An 18,229-nucleotide genomic window follows, 5' to 3' on the forward strand; every position below is an offset into this window, starting at 1 on the left:
TACCCTGTCATATCATGTCTTATTCCAAGATAACATGACAGATCGAATTGTAACAAATCATATCACAATGAATTGTATTGTAACATAATGCTACATATCGTATTATATTGTAATGTATGTAATGCATCTCATTGTATTGTAACCCAATGTTACGTAGAGAAACGTATTATATTGACCTATTAAGTAACGTAGCGTAAAGTATTTTAACGTAACATCAGAAATGTGTTGTAATGTAACGTATCAAAATGTATCGTACTGTATCATGATAAAACATATCATATAGTATTGTAAGTGGAGTGCTGGTGTATGGGTGGCATAGGGAACCACTGCTAGTTCATTAACATGCATGTTTTTTGGGAGCTGATTACTCTGCTCTCCTTGCAGTGACATACTGAACTTGCAGAGAGACTCTCACACACAAAGTACGCATATGGTATGGCATGGTATGATATTGTGTTGTATGATGTTGTAATGTGTCATATCCTATTATACTGGACACTACCAAGTTACCTCATGATCCTCACCCATTTATATTTACTGAATTTGGATCTCCTGTATGCCAGGCAACAAAGGCAGGATAAGTCTTCACGCACATCACTAATGAGGAGACAAACTGAGTAGAGGTGATATCTGGAGAATGTCTAGCGTGTTAAGCATTGCCTTTAGTCCACAAATGCAGTAAAAGAGCTTGTATATCTAAATCCGGTTACCAATTCTACTATTTTAACTTTATTACAAGCTTGTCAGCTGTTTAAAAATTTTAATGTCTGCCAGATTGATTGAGACATCTGCTGAATGTGGTCTCATCAAATGTCTTAAGCAGCAATAACAAATCAAGTCTGAACCAATAATTAAATCTTTCTCTAACAGAAGATTAGACGCGCCCTGTTAAGAGAGACGGGAAACTGGAATATAAAATAGAGGAACAACAATGTCACAGAATCTCCAAATTTTACACATACAGAGTAAAAGTTGTGTATTTCAGACAGAAGACAGAGCAGCAGCAGTCTCTCCAGCAGAAGTCTGACTGCATTCATACATCAAATCCCTTCATTTCGAATAACATGACATATCAAGATTGTTAGAAACCCCCCAGACAGAGACAGGTGTGCTGTTTAAAACATCCATCAGTCAATTTGTTTCAATTAGCCATCCCAGGCTGTCTTAACAGACCACTGCTTCTGAGTAGGTAGAAACAGAGAACATCAATTTAAGACTCCTACTCTTAACCTCCCTCCCTCCCACACAGACAGACTCAACAAAAAACATGGAGCTGCCCACCATCTCTATAGGGTGACGGCATACAACATTATCTCAAAACAACCCATAAAAGACCTGCTGTCTTAAAACTAAACTAATGAAAAAGCACATTATACAGCCCAGATTAATCAGCTCAGCCCCCTTTAATTCACCAAGCGTATGAAAACTTGCCAAACACACAGTAAATGACAAGAATCTGAAAAAAAAACCCAAAAAGAATTCATGTATTGGGGGTTTTCAAGGCAGTAGTGCCCCCTTATGGTAATCAGATACTTTTCCAGTGAACCACTAAAAACAGAAATATTCCCTTAAAATGAAACTAATACTAGCAGATTTGGAATAAAAGAAAATATTGCCCGTTCTGAAATAAATCTGTGGGCAATTTAATGTAAACTGACCAAGCCAAGATACTTGAAGTTAAATTAAAAAACTTTAAGACCTTGTAAGCTTACTTAAAAGGTAATTTCAGGCAAAAGTCATGGAAATGCTGTAAGAAGAGGGGAAACAACACTATGACAAGATGTGTGAAATTCACACAGTGCTTTAACTCTTTCTCTCTTGCATACGATTAAACTATGAACACATTCAGAGAAACTGAAAATGTGTCCAGGTATATTTATGACCTCTCGAACCAAGTACTACAAATTTAAAGGCAAAAGGTAGGAAAAATACAACAACCAATTTGTCTTGCATTTGCAGTGCTAACAACATTTTTCTCCAGTCTTGAATAGAATTCAAAATCGTTGTTTATTAGAATGACTTTTCAAACTAAATTCAAGACTTTAAGGCCTTAAAGACTTTACGTGATGTTCAGAACCTTTAAACCAATGAGTACCCTTAGTAAAGGACAGTTGCAAACATTATGAGACGTCCTGACTATATTTTTCTCAGTACATGGCACCAGGGGTTTGAAAAAAGGATTTAAAAAATTAAAAATAACCCTCACTTATCTCAAGATAATTTTAATCTATGACAGATTCCTCACTGTGCCTCTCTGGCAGTCTACATTATCTTAAAAATCAAAATAACAATCTTTTACAAGGGATAATGAATAATTTTTAACCTCATTTATGTTCTACTAACATAATAACTGACTCAGAGACTATAGACATGCATCTGCCGATACCTAATTAGTATATAGCCCAAAAATAGCCTCAGACAAAAGCCATCCTTCTGATCTTTTTTCTCCTCTGTCTGTCTGTAACAGACACTAATGCAGACATGTGAGTTGGTAAAGGGACTTGATACAACAAATTTGCTGACTGGTGAATTAAACAGTTTGCGTTGATGCTTTGACAGAGGGCAAAGTAGAGATACTCAGCAGCGCCTCTTCAGTACAAACAGCATCTTTGTGTCAAGTTGAATCTGTGTTAAAAAAATTTGGTTTAGTTATTCATTCAAACCTGTTTTACAAAGTTTGCAAAGCTAATGTTGCCTTACACAGTATACCCAAAGCCAACGAATCAGATTGGTATCAGAGCTTAAAATGCTTTATCGGTGCCTCATTTCCTGTATCCCCCCTCTCCCTCAGAGACTGATTTTGTTGCATTTTAGAAGATTGTCCTGCTTTTGCCATTCAATTACTGTTATACTATAAATATAATAGTATATAATGTGTCTGGTGATGTGACTTGATGTATATCAGGGCTGTTCTATGACACACTAAAATGCTAATTTTTTTAAAATCAGACCATAATTTTAGTAAAACCAGGACACTACATATGAATACAATAATAGGCTATCATGGTGCACTGATCTTCCAGGAAAGCGAAGAGCCACAGATCATGAAGGAGCACACACAAGTATGTGGACACCTCCCTATAAGAGTACAAAAAAGTATAATGATACCAATGAGTCTAATCTTGTTCCTGTCAAGCAGCATAGTAGAGCTTCTTCATGAAGCGAAGAGACCTCAAGATCAATATCTGAGTCTGAGATCTCTCCTGCTCAAAGTTATGGCTTACAAAGGAACATTTGTGAAAAAACACCACCGACTTCTGCTCTCTAAATTACCTTAGAGGATTATGGTTTTGTGTCTCTGCAGTTTTCTGCAGGGGAGTGTGTAACTGTACCTGTAGAAGTTGATCTCTGGGTAATTGCAATACTCCGACTTGCGGGAGTTGCGACGGGGGAATGTGCAGAAGAAGGCGTTGGCCAGGAGACAGGCTATTTGCTCCTGAGACAGAGTCAGGGAGTGGTTCATCCGTGATTTCAATAAGGGGATTGGCTGAAGAGAGAAAAACCCAAACAGAGACAAATTAGAAGAGAAAAAAAATGAGAGGGCAGAGATGATAGTTGGAAAAAGAAAGATGCAGAAGAAACACAAGACTACGTGGATGCTGCACTGTACATCTGAGGGTGAATGAGGCTGAGATAATTAGTTTAGCAATCTAGTAAGCGGAGGACACGGGGAGGGTTCCATTAGCAAAATGGGTGGTAGTAATTAAGGTCCTGGTTTTCCTGCTCTTCCTCTGGTTGGCTCAGTCACACACATAAACACAGGGCCCATCCATCTTTACTGATTAGGGCTAAAGAGCCTCCCAAGGCTGCCCAGTTAGCAGATCAATACCAGCGCTAATAACACACACGTAAACATTAGCCTTGACGCTTAATACTACACAACAGAGTGGAGAGTCAGAAAGCTTCAGTATCCAAGTACTAGAAAATGAGACTGAGGTGAAAACTGTAACAGAAATCCTCTCCTTTAGTTAAACATGAGGATCCTCGACATTCTGCCCCTGGTTTGTGTCTCCTGTAACAACTAGAGAGATTCTCCTCTGCTCCTCAGAGTTGAAGCTGAATTATTAGATTAAACCGTGGACTCTGAGAAAGATAACTGAATTGCTAAGATACAAATCTTGGAATTCTTGCATTGCTGTAATTGATGACAGAGAGCTTAAATGAAGACAAATGGGGCTGACATTTAAAAGATATGTGGCATGGATCAGCTCCATTTTCTGGGAATAAATGAGAGGGCTGAGTAGATTTCATGGAGGCTGGTATCAGACCTTGTTTCTCTTAATATACAAAGGGCCTCTGCGGGTTTCAACAAGTCAAATTTAAGACTTCTTTAGACTTTTTTAAGACCATAAAGAATACAATTTAAGACCCATTTCACATCCATACTGGCAAAAAAATAAAAAAGACATAAAGGAAAATCAGAGGCTCAGAATAACTTGCAAAGTATATGAATTTATTCACAGATCCTGATGTGGAACAATACTAGCTGATTGAAAGGGTTTGCTGGTGGCATTTTATGACCGTTTTATGTTTTTCTGATTTGCCATGGGATTCCAATGCCTTGATGCCCAATCTTCCAAGTTTCAAAGTTTTCTTGCAGAAGGAGCAGTGTGCTTAATATATGTTTCCATCCACCGGCCTTACCAAACCAGGCATTAAATTGTTCATTCTGGAGCCACAAATCGTTGAACTTGCACTTGCCCAGCTTAAGTAATTCAGCTTTGCTGTGGGCTTTCATTAAGTTTTGTCCGCTGCTATGCTCCGCTGTAACACACCGCGATGCGCGCACAGCACACTAGCTGGTTTTGCTCGATAAATATTGACTGGGCTGTACAGGTACTTTAGTTCTGTTTTGTAATTATGTTATAGTGTCCTCAAAAATCGAAATGTTCAAAAGCAAGATTGAAGTTTATGCATTTGTTTTAAATAAAAGTAACGTTAATACATTTTAAGACCTTTAAAAATCATATTTAAGACATTTCATGAGATTTTAGGAGAATTTTAGACATTTTAAGGCCTTAAATTCAAATTATTGGATTTTAGACGTTTTAGGACTTTTTAAGACCCCGCGGATACCCTGTATACAGCTCCAGAAAAAATTTAAGAGACCACCGCAAAATATTAATTTTTCTCTGGCTCTGCTTTTATAGGTTTGTCTTTGAGTAAAATGAACATTTTTCTTTTATCATTTTATCTTCTTCTTAATGGCCACCACAGCAAAAGCACAGCTATTCCTGGTGCTAACATAACGCATGAAAATGAACCACAAAGAGAAAAATAAAACATCTGAATGAGAATTATTAATTTAGAAGTTTGTAAGTTGGGAGAACTGCTGTATACAATTAAATAAAAATGAAACCAAAAGCAAGCCTGTGCACAGAAGAACCAGAAAAAGACAACATAATTTTATGACTCTTGATTTTTTGTGTGTTGCTAAGAGAAGGAATGGCAGGTTCAGAAATCCAGAGGAAGATACATGATTTTAAACTCCTTCAGCAGAACATATCAGACAGATGACTGGACCAGAGACAGACCTCTCCTCTCTAAGCTCACTTTTCTAATGAACCAGTTCCTGATAAGGACCAAAAATTCAGGAGTTCATCATGTTGCAGTTTGAAGTTGTGAGGTGAACTTGTAAAACACTCACCAGTGAACACACTCCTCTCTTCCCTGTTGAATGCAAACACTTGAGCCCACTTCAGACCAAAGATCTGTGACGCAGCAAGACAACAGGAGACTGTTGCAGCTGCATTAACTGAGTCTTTCCAGCTCGATTCATGTCTGCTAATAGTGTTACCTGTCAGTTTTACTAATAGCTGGTTTTAGAATATAAGGCACATCATGTGTTTCAAAAGCCAATCAGCTCCATGGAGCCCAAAGAGGAAGCCAGCTGGTCCCCAAAGATTGACCTTGTATGAATGGGACACACTGTACATAAGCTATAGCACTGGTTCCCAACCTGGGGTCTGGGACCCCTCCAGGGGAGGAGGGGCTCTGAGGCTGTCAAAATTGGATCCTCATAAAACACTAATGAAAAGTTCATGGAAAGATTTCTAGGCAAGGAAACCTTTGTGTGAGGCTTTTTTGTTTATATTTGAACCATAAAAAAACACTAAATTGATGTAAATGTAAGCGATGCATCGTCCTCTCCTGTTGCAGCAGTTTGAGTTGACAGGCTTTAAGAATGTTCCAGAGAAGCCTGAAACAAGTTTTGCTACAGAAACAACAAAAGCTCAACTCAACAAAAGCAAGGCTTTTGGTCTTTTTTATGGTGTAAAGTGGTTTGCTTTATTTTTTATGGCCCATTCAACTAAAAAGACAAGATAAACGTCATATTTCAAGACATTAAAAAGCAAAAACTGAAGACCTGAATGCTCGTATTCAATAGTTACTGCAGAAAGCAATGACTGTTTGTGAAAGTTTCTTGAACTCAGATGAAGATCTAATTTTTCAAATCAAAAGCATGGAAATAAGGTGTTTATCTAGACTAGTAGGGTGACTGTGGCCTATACACAGTGTAATGAAACTTTTTGACTAGATTCAGACCAGAGACCAAACCATGGCCTAAGGGCCAAATGCAGCCAGTGGTCAATTTAATCGGCCCTCAGCAAATTCTAAAAATGAAACGAAATATGGGCTGCATTACAACAAGAAGCCTGCACCTGACTATATTGTACTTCTTAATTCCGACTAGGCGGTGCTGCTCTAATTCTGTAAACAAACATTTTGAAAAGAGGAATTCATTAACATGCCCCCTTTATGATTAAAGTGAGACAACTTTAAAGGCAAAGCTATTGACAACTAACATGACACGCCAGATGGATGTGTGAAACAAAACCTTCGATATACAGCATTTGGGAAAGGACAGAGCCCTTGAAAAAAAACTTGGAGGGTGTTTGGATGAACGTTCTGTCTGTTACATCTTTACGGGCCAATCAGAGCAACAAAACACGTGACGTCATCGTTGTAATGAGATGCGCATGCGCAGCTACCAAGGAATGAAAGCCATAGAGAACTGCATAACGCGAACCATGGTGACTGTAGACATGTCAGTACACGACTTTTGTTGCTTTGAAAAGAAAACAACTCACTGCTCTTCTCTGTTCTTCTTTTAACAAAGAAATGTCGTCAAGTTCTAATAAAACTGGCATATAGCTAACCTTGCAAAGCAGATGGATTCACCCATGTCCGTGTTTCTCACTTCCGCCATAATTGCACCAGCCTCTTGTTGCTGCTTGCAACAAAAACTAAAAAAAAGGTTTGGCAGCTTTGTGAAGTCTCCTCTTGTTTGAAATGCAATCTGTTTGCCATCCTAAAATCTTTTCAATCATTAGCTAAAGGTGGGTATATAAAAATGGCCCTGTTATCGTTATATTTTTCTACATGTGGCCCTCAGTTTGGACACCTCTGAATAAGAAAAAAATACTGCAACATGCAAAGATTTGAATGTTTAGAGCACATTGACACATCAGAACTAGACTCCTTAAACCCTCTGTGAACCTGTACAGTGAACTTACAATCGTGCAGAGGCGAGGAAGACTGAGTGCCAGGTCAACCATAGCAGGCAGTACAGCCTCAAACAGGTAGCTCACCTCACGATCATCAAGACACTGGAGAAAAAAAGCACAAAAAAGACAGAGGTAGAAAAATGGTTAAATAAGATATCAGTGCGGAGCTGACTGCATAGTTAGGCAGCAACTTACTCAAAGCCGGCAGTCAGTGTGACAGATTAGAGCTGAAGCGACATAATGGTTTGTAACATCACTGATTTTTTTCCTGGCAGAAAAAGTTAAGTAAGAGACAAATTCAGCTTGAAAAAAAAAAAAAAACAGTTTTTATCTCACTCTTGTTTTATCAGTTTCCTCCTTTGTGAAAATAAGGTCAGACAAGTGAATTAACAAGAAACAGAGAGAACTTCTAGACCTCACACAGATAAAAGATCAATGAATTGACATCAAATTGTAGCACGGTGGTAGAACTGCTTATCTGTCTACTGGACGGTTAAGATTTGATCCTCAGCTCCTGCAGCCACATGTCAAAGTGTTCTTCTGCAAGACATTGAATCCTGTGCTCCCACAGCTGGGTCTGTTGATGAATGGGATTAGCTAATACCAGGGGATACTTTTCATACTTCACACGATGACAACAATCAAAAGCACATACAGAAACTCACATTCTCACAGTTGCACGCACTCATACATTTACAACTATGGAGGTGGGGTACTATAGTAGTGTTTTGCATTACATGAGGAAATAATAATGTGTTCTGTTTTTCTGACCTTATTGACATCATTATCCAGGAATTCCCCTCCAAAAAATGTCTGGTATTTTCTCTGACTTAATGACATCATTATTTCAGAATTACCAGATAAGTTTTTTTGTGAGAATAATAATAAAGATCCTGGAGAAACACCACAACCTCCAGGAAATCAGAGTAGGTATTTCAATCCTTGTAAAGTTGACAAATTAATGACAGTACCATTTATGTTTCTTATCAGTATCTCTCAATATCTCCAACCCAAAATAAATCAACCTGTATTAAACTAAACAGTCAGGCCATGTTTGCTTCCTCAAAGTCCCACTAAAGTGAAATCCCAAACTATGTCTTAACACACTAGATATGTTGGAATAAAGTTGCTGCAAAAGTGAAAACCCTAAGCTCTTGTGTGACTGAATTTTGGATTTAGATCATTAAAAAGTTTTCACCCCTTTCCTGGCTTGGTTTAATTTGGGCAGGGCAAATATATCAGTCCACGAAGTCACCAGCTACTATGGGGGAATTACCCCGCCCCCCCAACACTACAACGATATAAAATCACAGCAGCTCATCTCAGTACAGTCTGTCGTGAGCTGATGTCACTGCCATCATTGAAAGTAAACAGCCAGCTACATGCAGTGTCTTTGTCATTGTGAGGTAAATTTCCCAAATCTATCAGCCACAGTGGCCTATGGGGTCATTAAAAGCATTTTAACAGAAAGATTTGTGACAGAAAACAGTGAATCTAATCCCCAACTTCTGTCTTCTGCCAGACAGCCCGCTCTGACCGGAGTTCACCATAAGGTCAGGGGGCAGGCTAATTGCTGGAGTGCTTGTCTATTTTTCACTTGAACCAGTAGGGTCAAACATTTTACCTGCTGAAGGTGTGTTTTAAACCATATTTAACTTGGTTTTAGTCTTGAATGACTAAAAGAAGAAGGACACGGCTTTGCCTGTCTCAAAGCAGTAACAGTCTAATCCCTCTTGTCTGTTAGCATCATGATGCTAAAGTTTAGTAAAAGATCTGACACAAACACTTTCTATTCCTGCCAAGTCTGTCACGTTAAAAGCCTCCAATGCTTATCATTATTGAGGACTTATATTGAAGAGCAACATCCGGAAATTGAGTATTTTCAGAGGCAACTTAAAGACGTCTCATAAATGGGAGACAGACATAGCTGCACGTAACTCTAAAAATGAGACATAAGGAATACCTGAAAGGGTAAATAAAGGATGAGAAAATGAAACAGAGACTTTTTAACTCTGTTATTATATAAACATGATTGTTTCTCTGGTGTTAAAAGTCATAACATGGGAGCATAGCAGACAGATGACTCCTTCAGTCAGTTGCTAGCATATTTTTTTGAAATTTTAGAGGATTGTTTTTCTCTTAAATGGGTGTAGCTTTGGCACATTACACCATCGTCGTGCAGATATTACCGTACCATTTTTCAAGATTTTCAAGTTTAGTTTTAGAAACTTTGAGATGTTTTCATGACTGAAATTTGGCCTGGTGGTTCATAACACAGCAACCTGTCATACAACAACTCTAAAATACAGATTTTTCCAATGACATTATAGGGACTTTATTATCATATCAGAAAATATGAAAATTTCTGCCAATATTTACAACTGATAGATCAGCTGTTAGTGTCAACCAATATCAGCAAAAATTTCTGCAGTATGTGTGAATATGTTTGTGGATTTTTCAATGGAACCAAGAAACCTACATCAGCCAAAATATTTTTCTGTGTTCTCCCTAATTCATTAAACTTTAGAGTGTATGAGGATTGAAGTATGAGGTCTGAACTAAATATCTAAATATTGGTATCAGCTAACATAAATCTGTACACATTGGCATATCAGTTATCAGCAAAAATCCAATAATGTTTCTGCTGAAGTTTTGAGGTGATTAATTCAGAAAAACTGAGAACAATTTTATGTTTTTACAAAAAAACATGTCTCATAATTCTGAGATAATGCCATTAAAGCATTGCCATTGCAATAATGGTGTCACCAATTCAGAAAAACAGTGTCAAACTGTATTTTCTCATGTAAATTCTTCTGCAAGGTAAAATAAAGAATGATCTAAACCATGTGTCAAGGACTCAAAACATGCGTATCATTACCTATCACCAACATGTAGTTTAAAGTTTAAGCCACACACAACTGAAGTCTGCATGAAACAACTTTACACGTTTTTAAGAAAATGTTTTATTTCCCTCATTTGTCTCTACAGCCTGTTAGAAGATACCTGCATTAACAAACCTGTGTGTTTTGATGCCTGCTCAGAAACGTGACAAATATCTGAACTGTTTTGTGGATATAATTGGCACCATTAAGACACACATCTCTTTTCCTCTGCATGACCCTTCTGTCACGGTCACTTGCTCTGCTGTTTTTAACCACTATCAATTTCCTCACTCAAACAGATAACTGATGACCTTAAACCTGCCCCTCAGATATTGCTCTCTCCCCCCATTTCCTTTTAAAAGATGTTTTTGAGACCATTGGTCCTAACATTCAGGCAATTATAAACAGCCTTCCTCTGTTGTAGTCCCTTCTCATTTTAAACATGCTGTGGTGCATCCACTTTTAGAAAAAAAAACTTTGACACTTCAGTCTTGTCTAACTTAGACTGATTTCTAAACTCCCATACCGCTCTAAAATATTGGAGAACGTTGTTTTTAGTCAATTACAAACATTTTCAAACACAAACGGCATTCTTGAGGTGTTCCAATCTGGTTTTAAAGCACTACAAAGCACTGAAACAGCACTTGGAGGGCTTTTTAACAATATTTTCTTAATTACTGATTCAGGGGTTTTAGCTGTTCTTATGTTTTTAAAAATTACATCTGCTTTTAACACAGTGGACCTCAAGATTTTAATTTGTCGTCTTGAGCACTGGGTGGGGATAAAAGGTACAGATCTAACCTGGCTGACAGCTTTTCTATCAGCTTTGGTGATGTCACCTTCAGCCTCTCTTCCATGTGGAGTCCCCCAGGGCTCCATACTTGCCCCAACTTGTTTCTTTGTATATTCTACTCCTGGGGTCCATTTAAAAAAAAAAGGCATTTCTTTTCATTTCTATGCTGATAATGTGCTGCTTTATTTACCACTCTAAATCAGACCTTCTAACCTAACAAAAGTGGATAAACGGTGGCCTGAACAAGAAGGAAATCCTGTCTCTGCAAAACCTTCTCTGCATCACTATTTATCTAATCTATTTGATCATACAAAGCTTTGTCTCCCTGTGAACTTCTGTGAGCAATATCAATAATATGTGAAACCTCAATGTGCAATTTCCTTTTGTAATAATAAAAATAATTTCTGATATGGTTTATCTTTGTCTTGTTGGGAGAAAAACCCTAAAAAATAAGATGAACAGCCAAGTACTTGATGAGAAGTATTGATGGTTTAATAACTGTTTGATGGTGAGTCCAAGGTCGTGACATGATACAGCTAACCAATATCTAAGAGAAGAGGCTCTGATCTCTCATACCTAAAGAGAAATCTCAGTCAGTTAAGGTGCACTGGAAGTTTATTGTTGTCTTTAGGGTTAACCCCCACTTCTCACATATTGACAGTCCTAACACTTTAGCAGTAAAAGAAGAAATAAAAGTGCTGGAGAGCTACTCACGACACAGACCCCATTTCAGAAGAATTTACCATCAATCTGAGAGCAAGCCTGCCACAGCAGAGACATCCATACTTCAGCCTGTAGCTTACCTCAGCATCCATCTGCAATTCCCTCCAAAATAAACACCCAGTTATTCCATCATAGAGCCAGATTTACAACGCAATCACTTATGAGTGTATTGGCTTCGAATGTCACCCTCATCAATCACTTGCCTTACTCTATCAAGGTAAGCAGGGGAGCTTGTGCTGATTAAATGGACCTTCTGGAGCAAATGCAAATGACCAATGGAGGAGAGAGTGACGGGGTGATTTCCAACAGGAAGTCTTTGGTGGGTGATTTGGCTGGGGGGCATTTATATGGCTGCAGAGCAGGTCTGACTAAACGCTGTCAGAAGTAATGAGCTGGCAGACATCATAAAGCGCTCCTGTGGGACTAATAGATGGTGGTTGGTGATGCGGCGGGATGAGGGCAGAAAGATGATCCTCTGGCTTTTTCCACAGCTTCAGCAGCTGGACACAACCATACAAACACACAGTTAGATACACTTTTCACATAAATACTTATGATGGACTGCGCTCTGCAGAAGAGTCCAGATTAACTGCCACAGAGGCTAATGATCGATTGCGTTTTTGAATTCCTTCTGGTCTTCATGGGTTATTTTTATTTCACGTCAGATTAAGTTTTGAGCAACTTGATAGCAATTTTGATCTAGAGGTCTTGAATGAATTATTGATGCTTGAGTATTTTTTAAATCACCATAAAAGATCAATAACTGGAGAAGCAGAGTCTGATGTGAATATAGAGACTGGGTTCTATGGGTCGTTACGTTAATGACAGGCAACATTTTTAACTGTCAAGAATCATATTTGCTGGAATATAGATTGATAAATAGATAATTTAGATAGTCATTTATTGTCATTGCATTGTAAGAATGCAACGAAATTACATTTGGCAGTCTCCTCTGTAGCAGCAAACACAGTGGTCCAAGCGGTGGTTAGAAATCCGCAGCCTCACATCATCCATCCTGCTGATGAGGGAGCAGGCACCTGGGAGAAAGATGCTCGGTACGGCAGGTTTGTGTGGGGCCGCTCTTAGCCTAACCTGCAGCCCGGCTTGTTTGCCCCGCTTCCGCCTTCTCGCACAATGCAGTCTCTGCCTCCTCCTCACTGGCTGTTGTGCTGCTCTGCGTCCTCCTCCTTTCAGTCTCTGAGTCTCCGTCTGGAAAGATGTAAACTCCGTGGGCACACTGTCAGTTCTGGTGTAAGTGTAGGGCTTTGTTTGGCTGCTAGTGATGGAGCACCGGGCCGCTGCGTTTGTATGCGCCGCCCCATGCTATCTCTATAGGTAGTATTCAGGTAGTACTCAGTAGTCTCCTGTTGATCAGGCAGTGTTCTGTGGCAGTTACTTGCAGTTGTTGTTAGCTTTTAAGCTAGCCAGGAGTTGTAGTTTAGACTGAGGTCTTCTTTTTCACCTTTTTTGGGGTTTTCTTGATAGAAATTTCCCGTTCTTTTCCTCACAGGTGTCCTGGACCATCCATCTTTTTTGTTTTCACAGTTTTCAACTTCTGTTGTCAACTTAATAGTGAAAAACACTACAAGTCCAAGATACAACTCAAGAGTGTATCTTTCTTGCTACCATAGAGCATATATTGTCTTCTTTTTTATTTATTTTTTTAGATTATCTATTTTTTTGTATTTATTAGACAGGACAGCTGAAGAATGACAGGAAATATGGATAGAAAGAGTAGAGGAAGATATGCACTAGGATCAGGATTCAAACCTGTGATAAGTGTGTCATGGGCTGTAGTCTCTGGGGGCCTACTCTACAATGTGAGCTAATCTGGTTTCTATTTTTACTTTTTAAATGCAAATACTACGACATTGGGACAAGAAACAATGTTTTTATCGAAAAAAAATTTTTTTGAATGAATATTTGACTAAATTAATATTTAATTGAATAATGATAGCAGCATTTCTTCATTACAATTTTGGTAAAAATAAGATAATTTGATAATTTCATGTCACTAACAATATTAAATGGAACTGGAAATGAAATGGACATCTACTCTTGATCCACCATTGGGTGACTGTAACACGATTAATGTGTAATGTTGGGCCAGAAAGTATATTTGGAGCTTCTCCTGTGTGTTTACACACTGTGCCACTCATTCTCCACTTGTGCCCACATTTGTGTAACAACACATGGAGACACTAGTGTAACACTGTTGCAAATGTAACGTGCAATGTTCTAAAGTGAAGGACAGCTATGGAGGGCTAATGAGTGCTCTCCTTTGTATCTATCCATTTTATTTTTTACAACAAATCTTGTTAGCCTGCATAAAACTAGCCAATCACATCAGTCCCTTTGTAATGGTAGAAAGAAACATAACCATTACAATGTTAAACAAAGCAAAAAAAAACACAGATAATGCTACTTTGCCTTAGACTGTAGAATCTATTAGATGAAGCCTGTGTGATACCAGCCATTTCAATACTAAAGGATGCTTTTCAGTCCAATCCACAGCGAGCACACAGGGTCAAACAATGGCCTAAATATTTTATTTAATCATTCTTTTAAACCAGTAATACATGTTGTTGCTGTTATTAACACTGTTGGAAAATGCTGACTCCTTTTTTCATTCTCTCTTATTTTCCTTATTCATTTTTTGGCTGTGCCACAGGGTCTCTGTTACTGGTTTGATCCATAACGTTGGTCATCAGATGACTCCTTTAAGTACCCATGCTTCATTTTTTTATGTTCTCAAAACTTCAGAGATTTACCTCATTATACACTAAGCTGACATGAATAAAAAGACATTGAATGGGAAATAAACAGATGAGCAGCAAAGCCTAAAAGTAAGAGAGATAGTATGCTGTTGTCTTGCTGTTAAATGTACTATTGGACCATCAGCATTATTTACTCCTGGACTGCTTCCCTGCTCGGCCCTCAGACATTCATCAGAAGGTGACACTGTGACAGTTTCATTTAGCAGGGGAGAAGACAATTTACAGACAAGTCCTAATTTGGATAACTCTCTTTTCCCCTCCTGTGGCTATTACACATTGAGCAGAGTGTCAATCACCGGCCCATGGGCAGCGTACCTCTTGACAATTACCTCTGTGCTGCACAAATGTTGCTCTGGATTTAATTAGGTGGTTTTGGCTGAAGAGCACTGCAGTTTGGATTCAAACTAGCCTCAAAGTACAGAGACAGAGAGGATTAATACTAAAATAAAAAGTATGAGCATCCTTCAGTGAGTAACAAAAACAAAATGTCTAATTAGACGTTGTGTGAGAAATAAATCTAAGATGGTGTGTGGATCTGCTGTGTAGTGGCAGCTGTTAATCATTACTGCTCAACACATGGCATGATGTTCTGGAGACTCATCCTGCATCCATCAGCTGGAAGATATCTCCTGTTCTGTCATGAACAGAAGATATTTTTATCCATCTCACTTTTGCTATAACTCCTACAATTTTCAAAACCTTGACATGTCCTTTTCCTTAAAGCCCCACCCGCCTTAGCTCCATTCCTCAGCAAGAAAAAGCGAGTGTCTTGCTGGCTTCACTTAGCATCCACTGCAGATTTAATGGGAGCTTTTAATTAAATTGGATTAAGCTATAAAAAACACTCAGGCAGCTATTGATTGAACAAGCTTTTTACTTTACTCTGCAAAATTATTTTAGAGAGGAAGAAAAGACGGATTTGGCATGGTCTGAATTTAGCTGAGTAATCAATGATGAGAATAAACAAACATCAGTATTAAAAAACAATCTAAGTGGACTGTAACAAGTATAAAAAGCTTTTTACTTAATTGTAAAAGCTACATTAGAATAATGTTTTTTTTTTTCCTAAAGGCTCTGGCAAAGACATGAAACCAAAAGAACTCGACATGCTCCCGTGGTTACACGTGGATTGTTTATTTCGGTTGTTTTCATGTAAGGATTCTACTGAAGAGGAAGCTTAATATGTGCAGCACTGGAGTCCAAGACAAATGTGGGAACAATGAAGCGTATTCCAAGTATCATACATACTCTACTGTAACATATTATATTTTTCTATCATATTATGTTGTGTTGTGTCATATAAGCATGTAAATCAGTTAAAAAATATGTATATTAAGTTTGTTTTACACCAAAGGTGGGCAGCTGGTGGCCCCGGGACCACATGCATTGCTCCTCCTCACTCAGTGTGGCTCTGAAGTCAGATATCAGCCATCAGGGAACTCTATACATGAAAGACAACATGGCTAAATCTGCCATAAGAACATTAAAAATAGAAACATTTTCATAATTATCTCTAATTACTGGCACATTTGTGGTTCTCTCCAAGAGCGAAATGTTATATGAAACATTCAATGCCTCTGTACCCAAAAATTAGACATGCAAATAAAATACACTAAAATAGCCAGTAATTGTTGCATTATTTGCATTGCAAAATCAGTTTGAACTAGCTTAATATCTGTGTTTAGCTGATTAAATGAAACAGTACTTTTTGCATTTGTACAATGAAAGAAAGCTATAAATTTGTCCCTTTTGTTTAATTTTAAGTAATCAAAGTTGTTAAATTGAGATAATCCCCAAATCTGTGAGTAATTGGCCCTCTAGCAGTAAGAATAAATGGAATGTAGCGCACTCAGTTACCTGATACCCATCACTGTTTTATACTGTAAATGTATAGTGGGTTCAGTACCACCAGTAGTTGTGACATGCCTTTCAAAAAAAAATAAAAAATAAAAAATTTTATTGATTTTAAATGGTATTTTTTATCTATTATTGTCAAAAATCTACTTAAAATGTGTCCAATTTCGGGTGCATAGATGGTTGAGTGGTTTAGGGCGCGCACCATGTACAGGGATGGTGTGGCCTTTTGTCACATGTCTCTGCCCACTCTCACCCCTGTGTCTGATTCTATCCACTGTCCTCCTCTATCTAATAAAGGCACAAAAACACCCAAAATACCCCCCCCCCAAAAAAAGGTGATTTATGCTGAAATGAAAGTAATGTATAAAAATACCTAAAATCTAAGTTTGATCATGACAACAACAATGCAGAGGTCAGCTGCTTCACCTGTGTTGTTGAATGTACTATGTCCAAGTAGTTTTACAGTCTATACGTGGCAACTACTTGTAGTCTGCTTCCAGCTTTTGTAACAATAAATTAATTTATTATATTACATGGTGTTATGGGTAGAAATGTTCCAATACATTTTTTTTTTCTTCCCAAAACCAATCCTGATAGCAGAGCGTTGGGTATCAGCAACTTCCGTAAAAGCTATATAGGCATGGACAGCATCAATGGAAAGGCTAGATTCAAGAGGAAAAAATAAAATAAAAGGCAACAATTTTTGGTTCCACAATTATTTCACTCCTAATAACCATAATCACTTCTTGTCATATACAACAACACTAGCATTGGATTGATGCATAAAAAAGTGTACTTGCTGATATCAATATGAGCATTTCAGATACTGGTGTTGGAATTGGAACAACACTAGTTTTAAGTTATTATGTTCTTTTGTGTTGCTCTAGTGATGGAGAGGTGAGTGTGCACAGCTGTGCTTAGCTGTATATGCTGTAACCACCTCCAGGGACAGTGGAGCTCCCCAGAATCTGGCACTGTTATTTTGGGAGTTGCTTGATGAAATGTTTGGGAATCCCTGTGTTATACAGAGGAGTGTGTTTTTAACACCGGCCAAAATTTCAGTGAAGAAAAAATGCCATGTATGGAAGATCAATTTTCTACATTATGAAGAAAATGCATCAATCTCTGGACTAGGATGCTGTATGTGTGTCTGTTGACCATCATAAACCACGTCCACTTGCAGGAAAGAGATGCCCTTTTTTGACCATCAAAATTAGAATTCAAATTCTAGCATCCAGGAAAGGTATATTAGAGATTGACGGCTACCTCAAAACTGCAGAATATAATTTGGAACTCGTAGTAATTTATTTTAAAGCAGGAAAATTGGAGGTGCTCAAGGGTCCGATGCTTTTATATAGGTGTAGAGTTACATTGGCAGGTATGCAAATGAAACACAGTGAATAATTAAGCCCCCATCCCATTAATCCCTGCCCATGAAAATCTTTAACAATCTTATTCATAACTTAGTAAAACAGAGCTCTGTCTCAAGTTTGTACAGCTGATTTTTCGCAACATATGCAGCATGTTTCATGACCAATTTCTTGTAAATTCATAACTGTCTCATTTTTTGTCATTATGGACTATAACATGACATTTATGCAAACTCAGTCCAAAGCCAACATAACAGTGCTATCTAGAAGACTTCATGAAAAATGTCTGCAGCAAACAGCAGGTGAAGATTCATATCAC

The 18,229-nt window shown here is 38.1% G+C and overlaps 1 protein-coding gene across 1 annotated transcript in view; it reads right to left on the minus strand.

The window, feature by feature from the left end:
- parga (poly (ADP-ribose) glycohydrolase a) overlaps positions 1-18,229 on the minus strand; it is a 51,075-nt gene that overhangs the window by 24,341 nt on the left and 8,505 nt on the right. Inside the window, exons 8-9 of the mRNA XM_041789571.1 lie at positions 7,518-7,610; positions 3,333-3,487 (exon numbers count right to left, since the gene is read on the minus strand). Coding sequence (XP_041645505.1) covers positions 3,333-3,487; positions 7,518-7,610 — 248 coding nt within the window. The remainder of the gene's footprint in view (positions 1-3,332; positions 3,488-7,517; positions 7,611-18,229) is intronic.

Source organism: Cheilinus undulatus, linkage group 6, assembly GCF_018320785.1.
Source record: "Cheilinus undulatus linkage group 6, ASM1832078v1, whole genome shotgun sequence".
In the NCBI taxonomy this organism is placed as follows: Eukaryota; Metazoa; Chordata; class Actinopteri; order Labriformes; family Labridae; genus Cheilinus; species Cheilinus undulatus.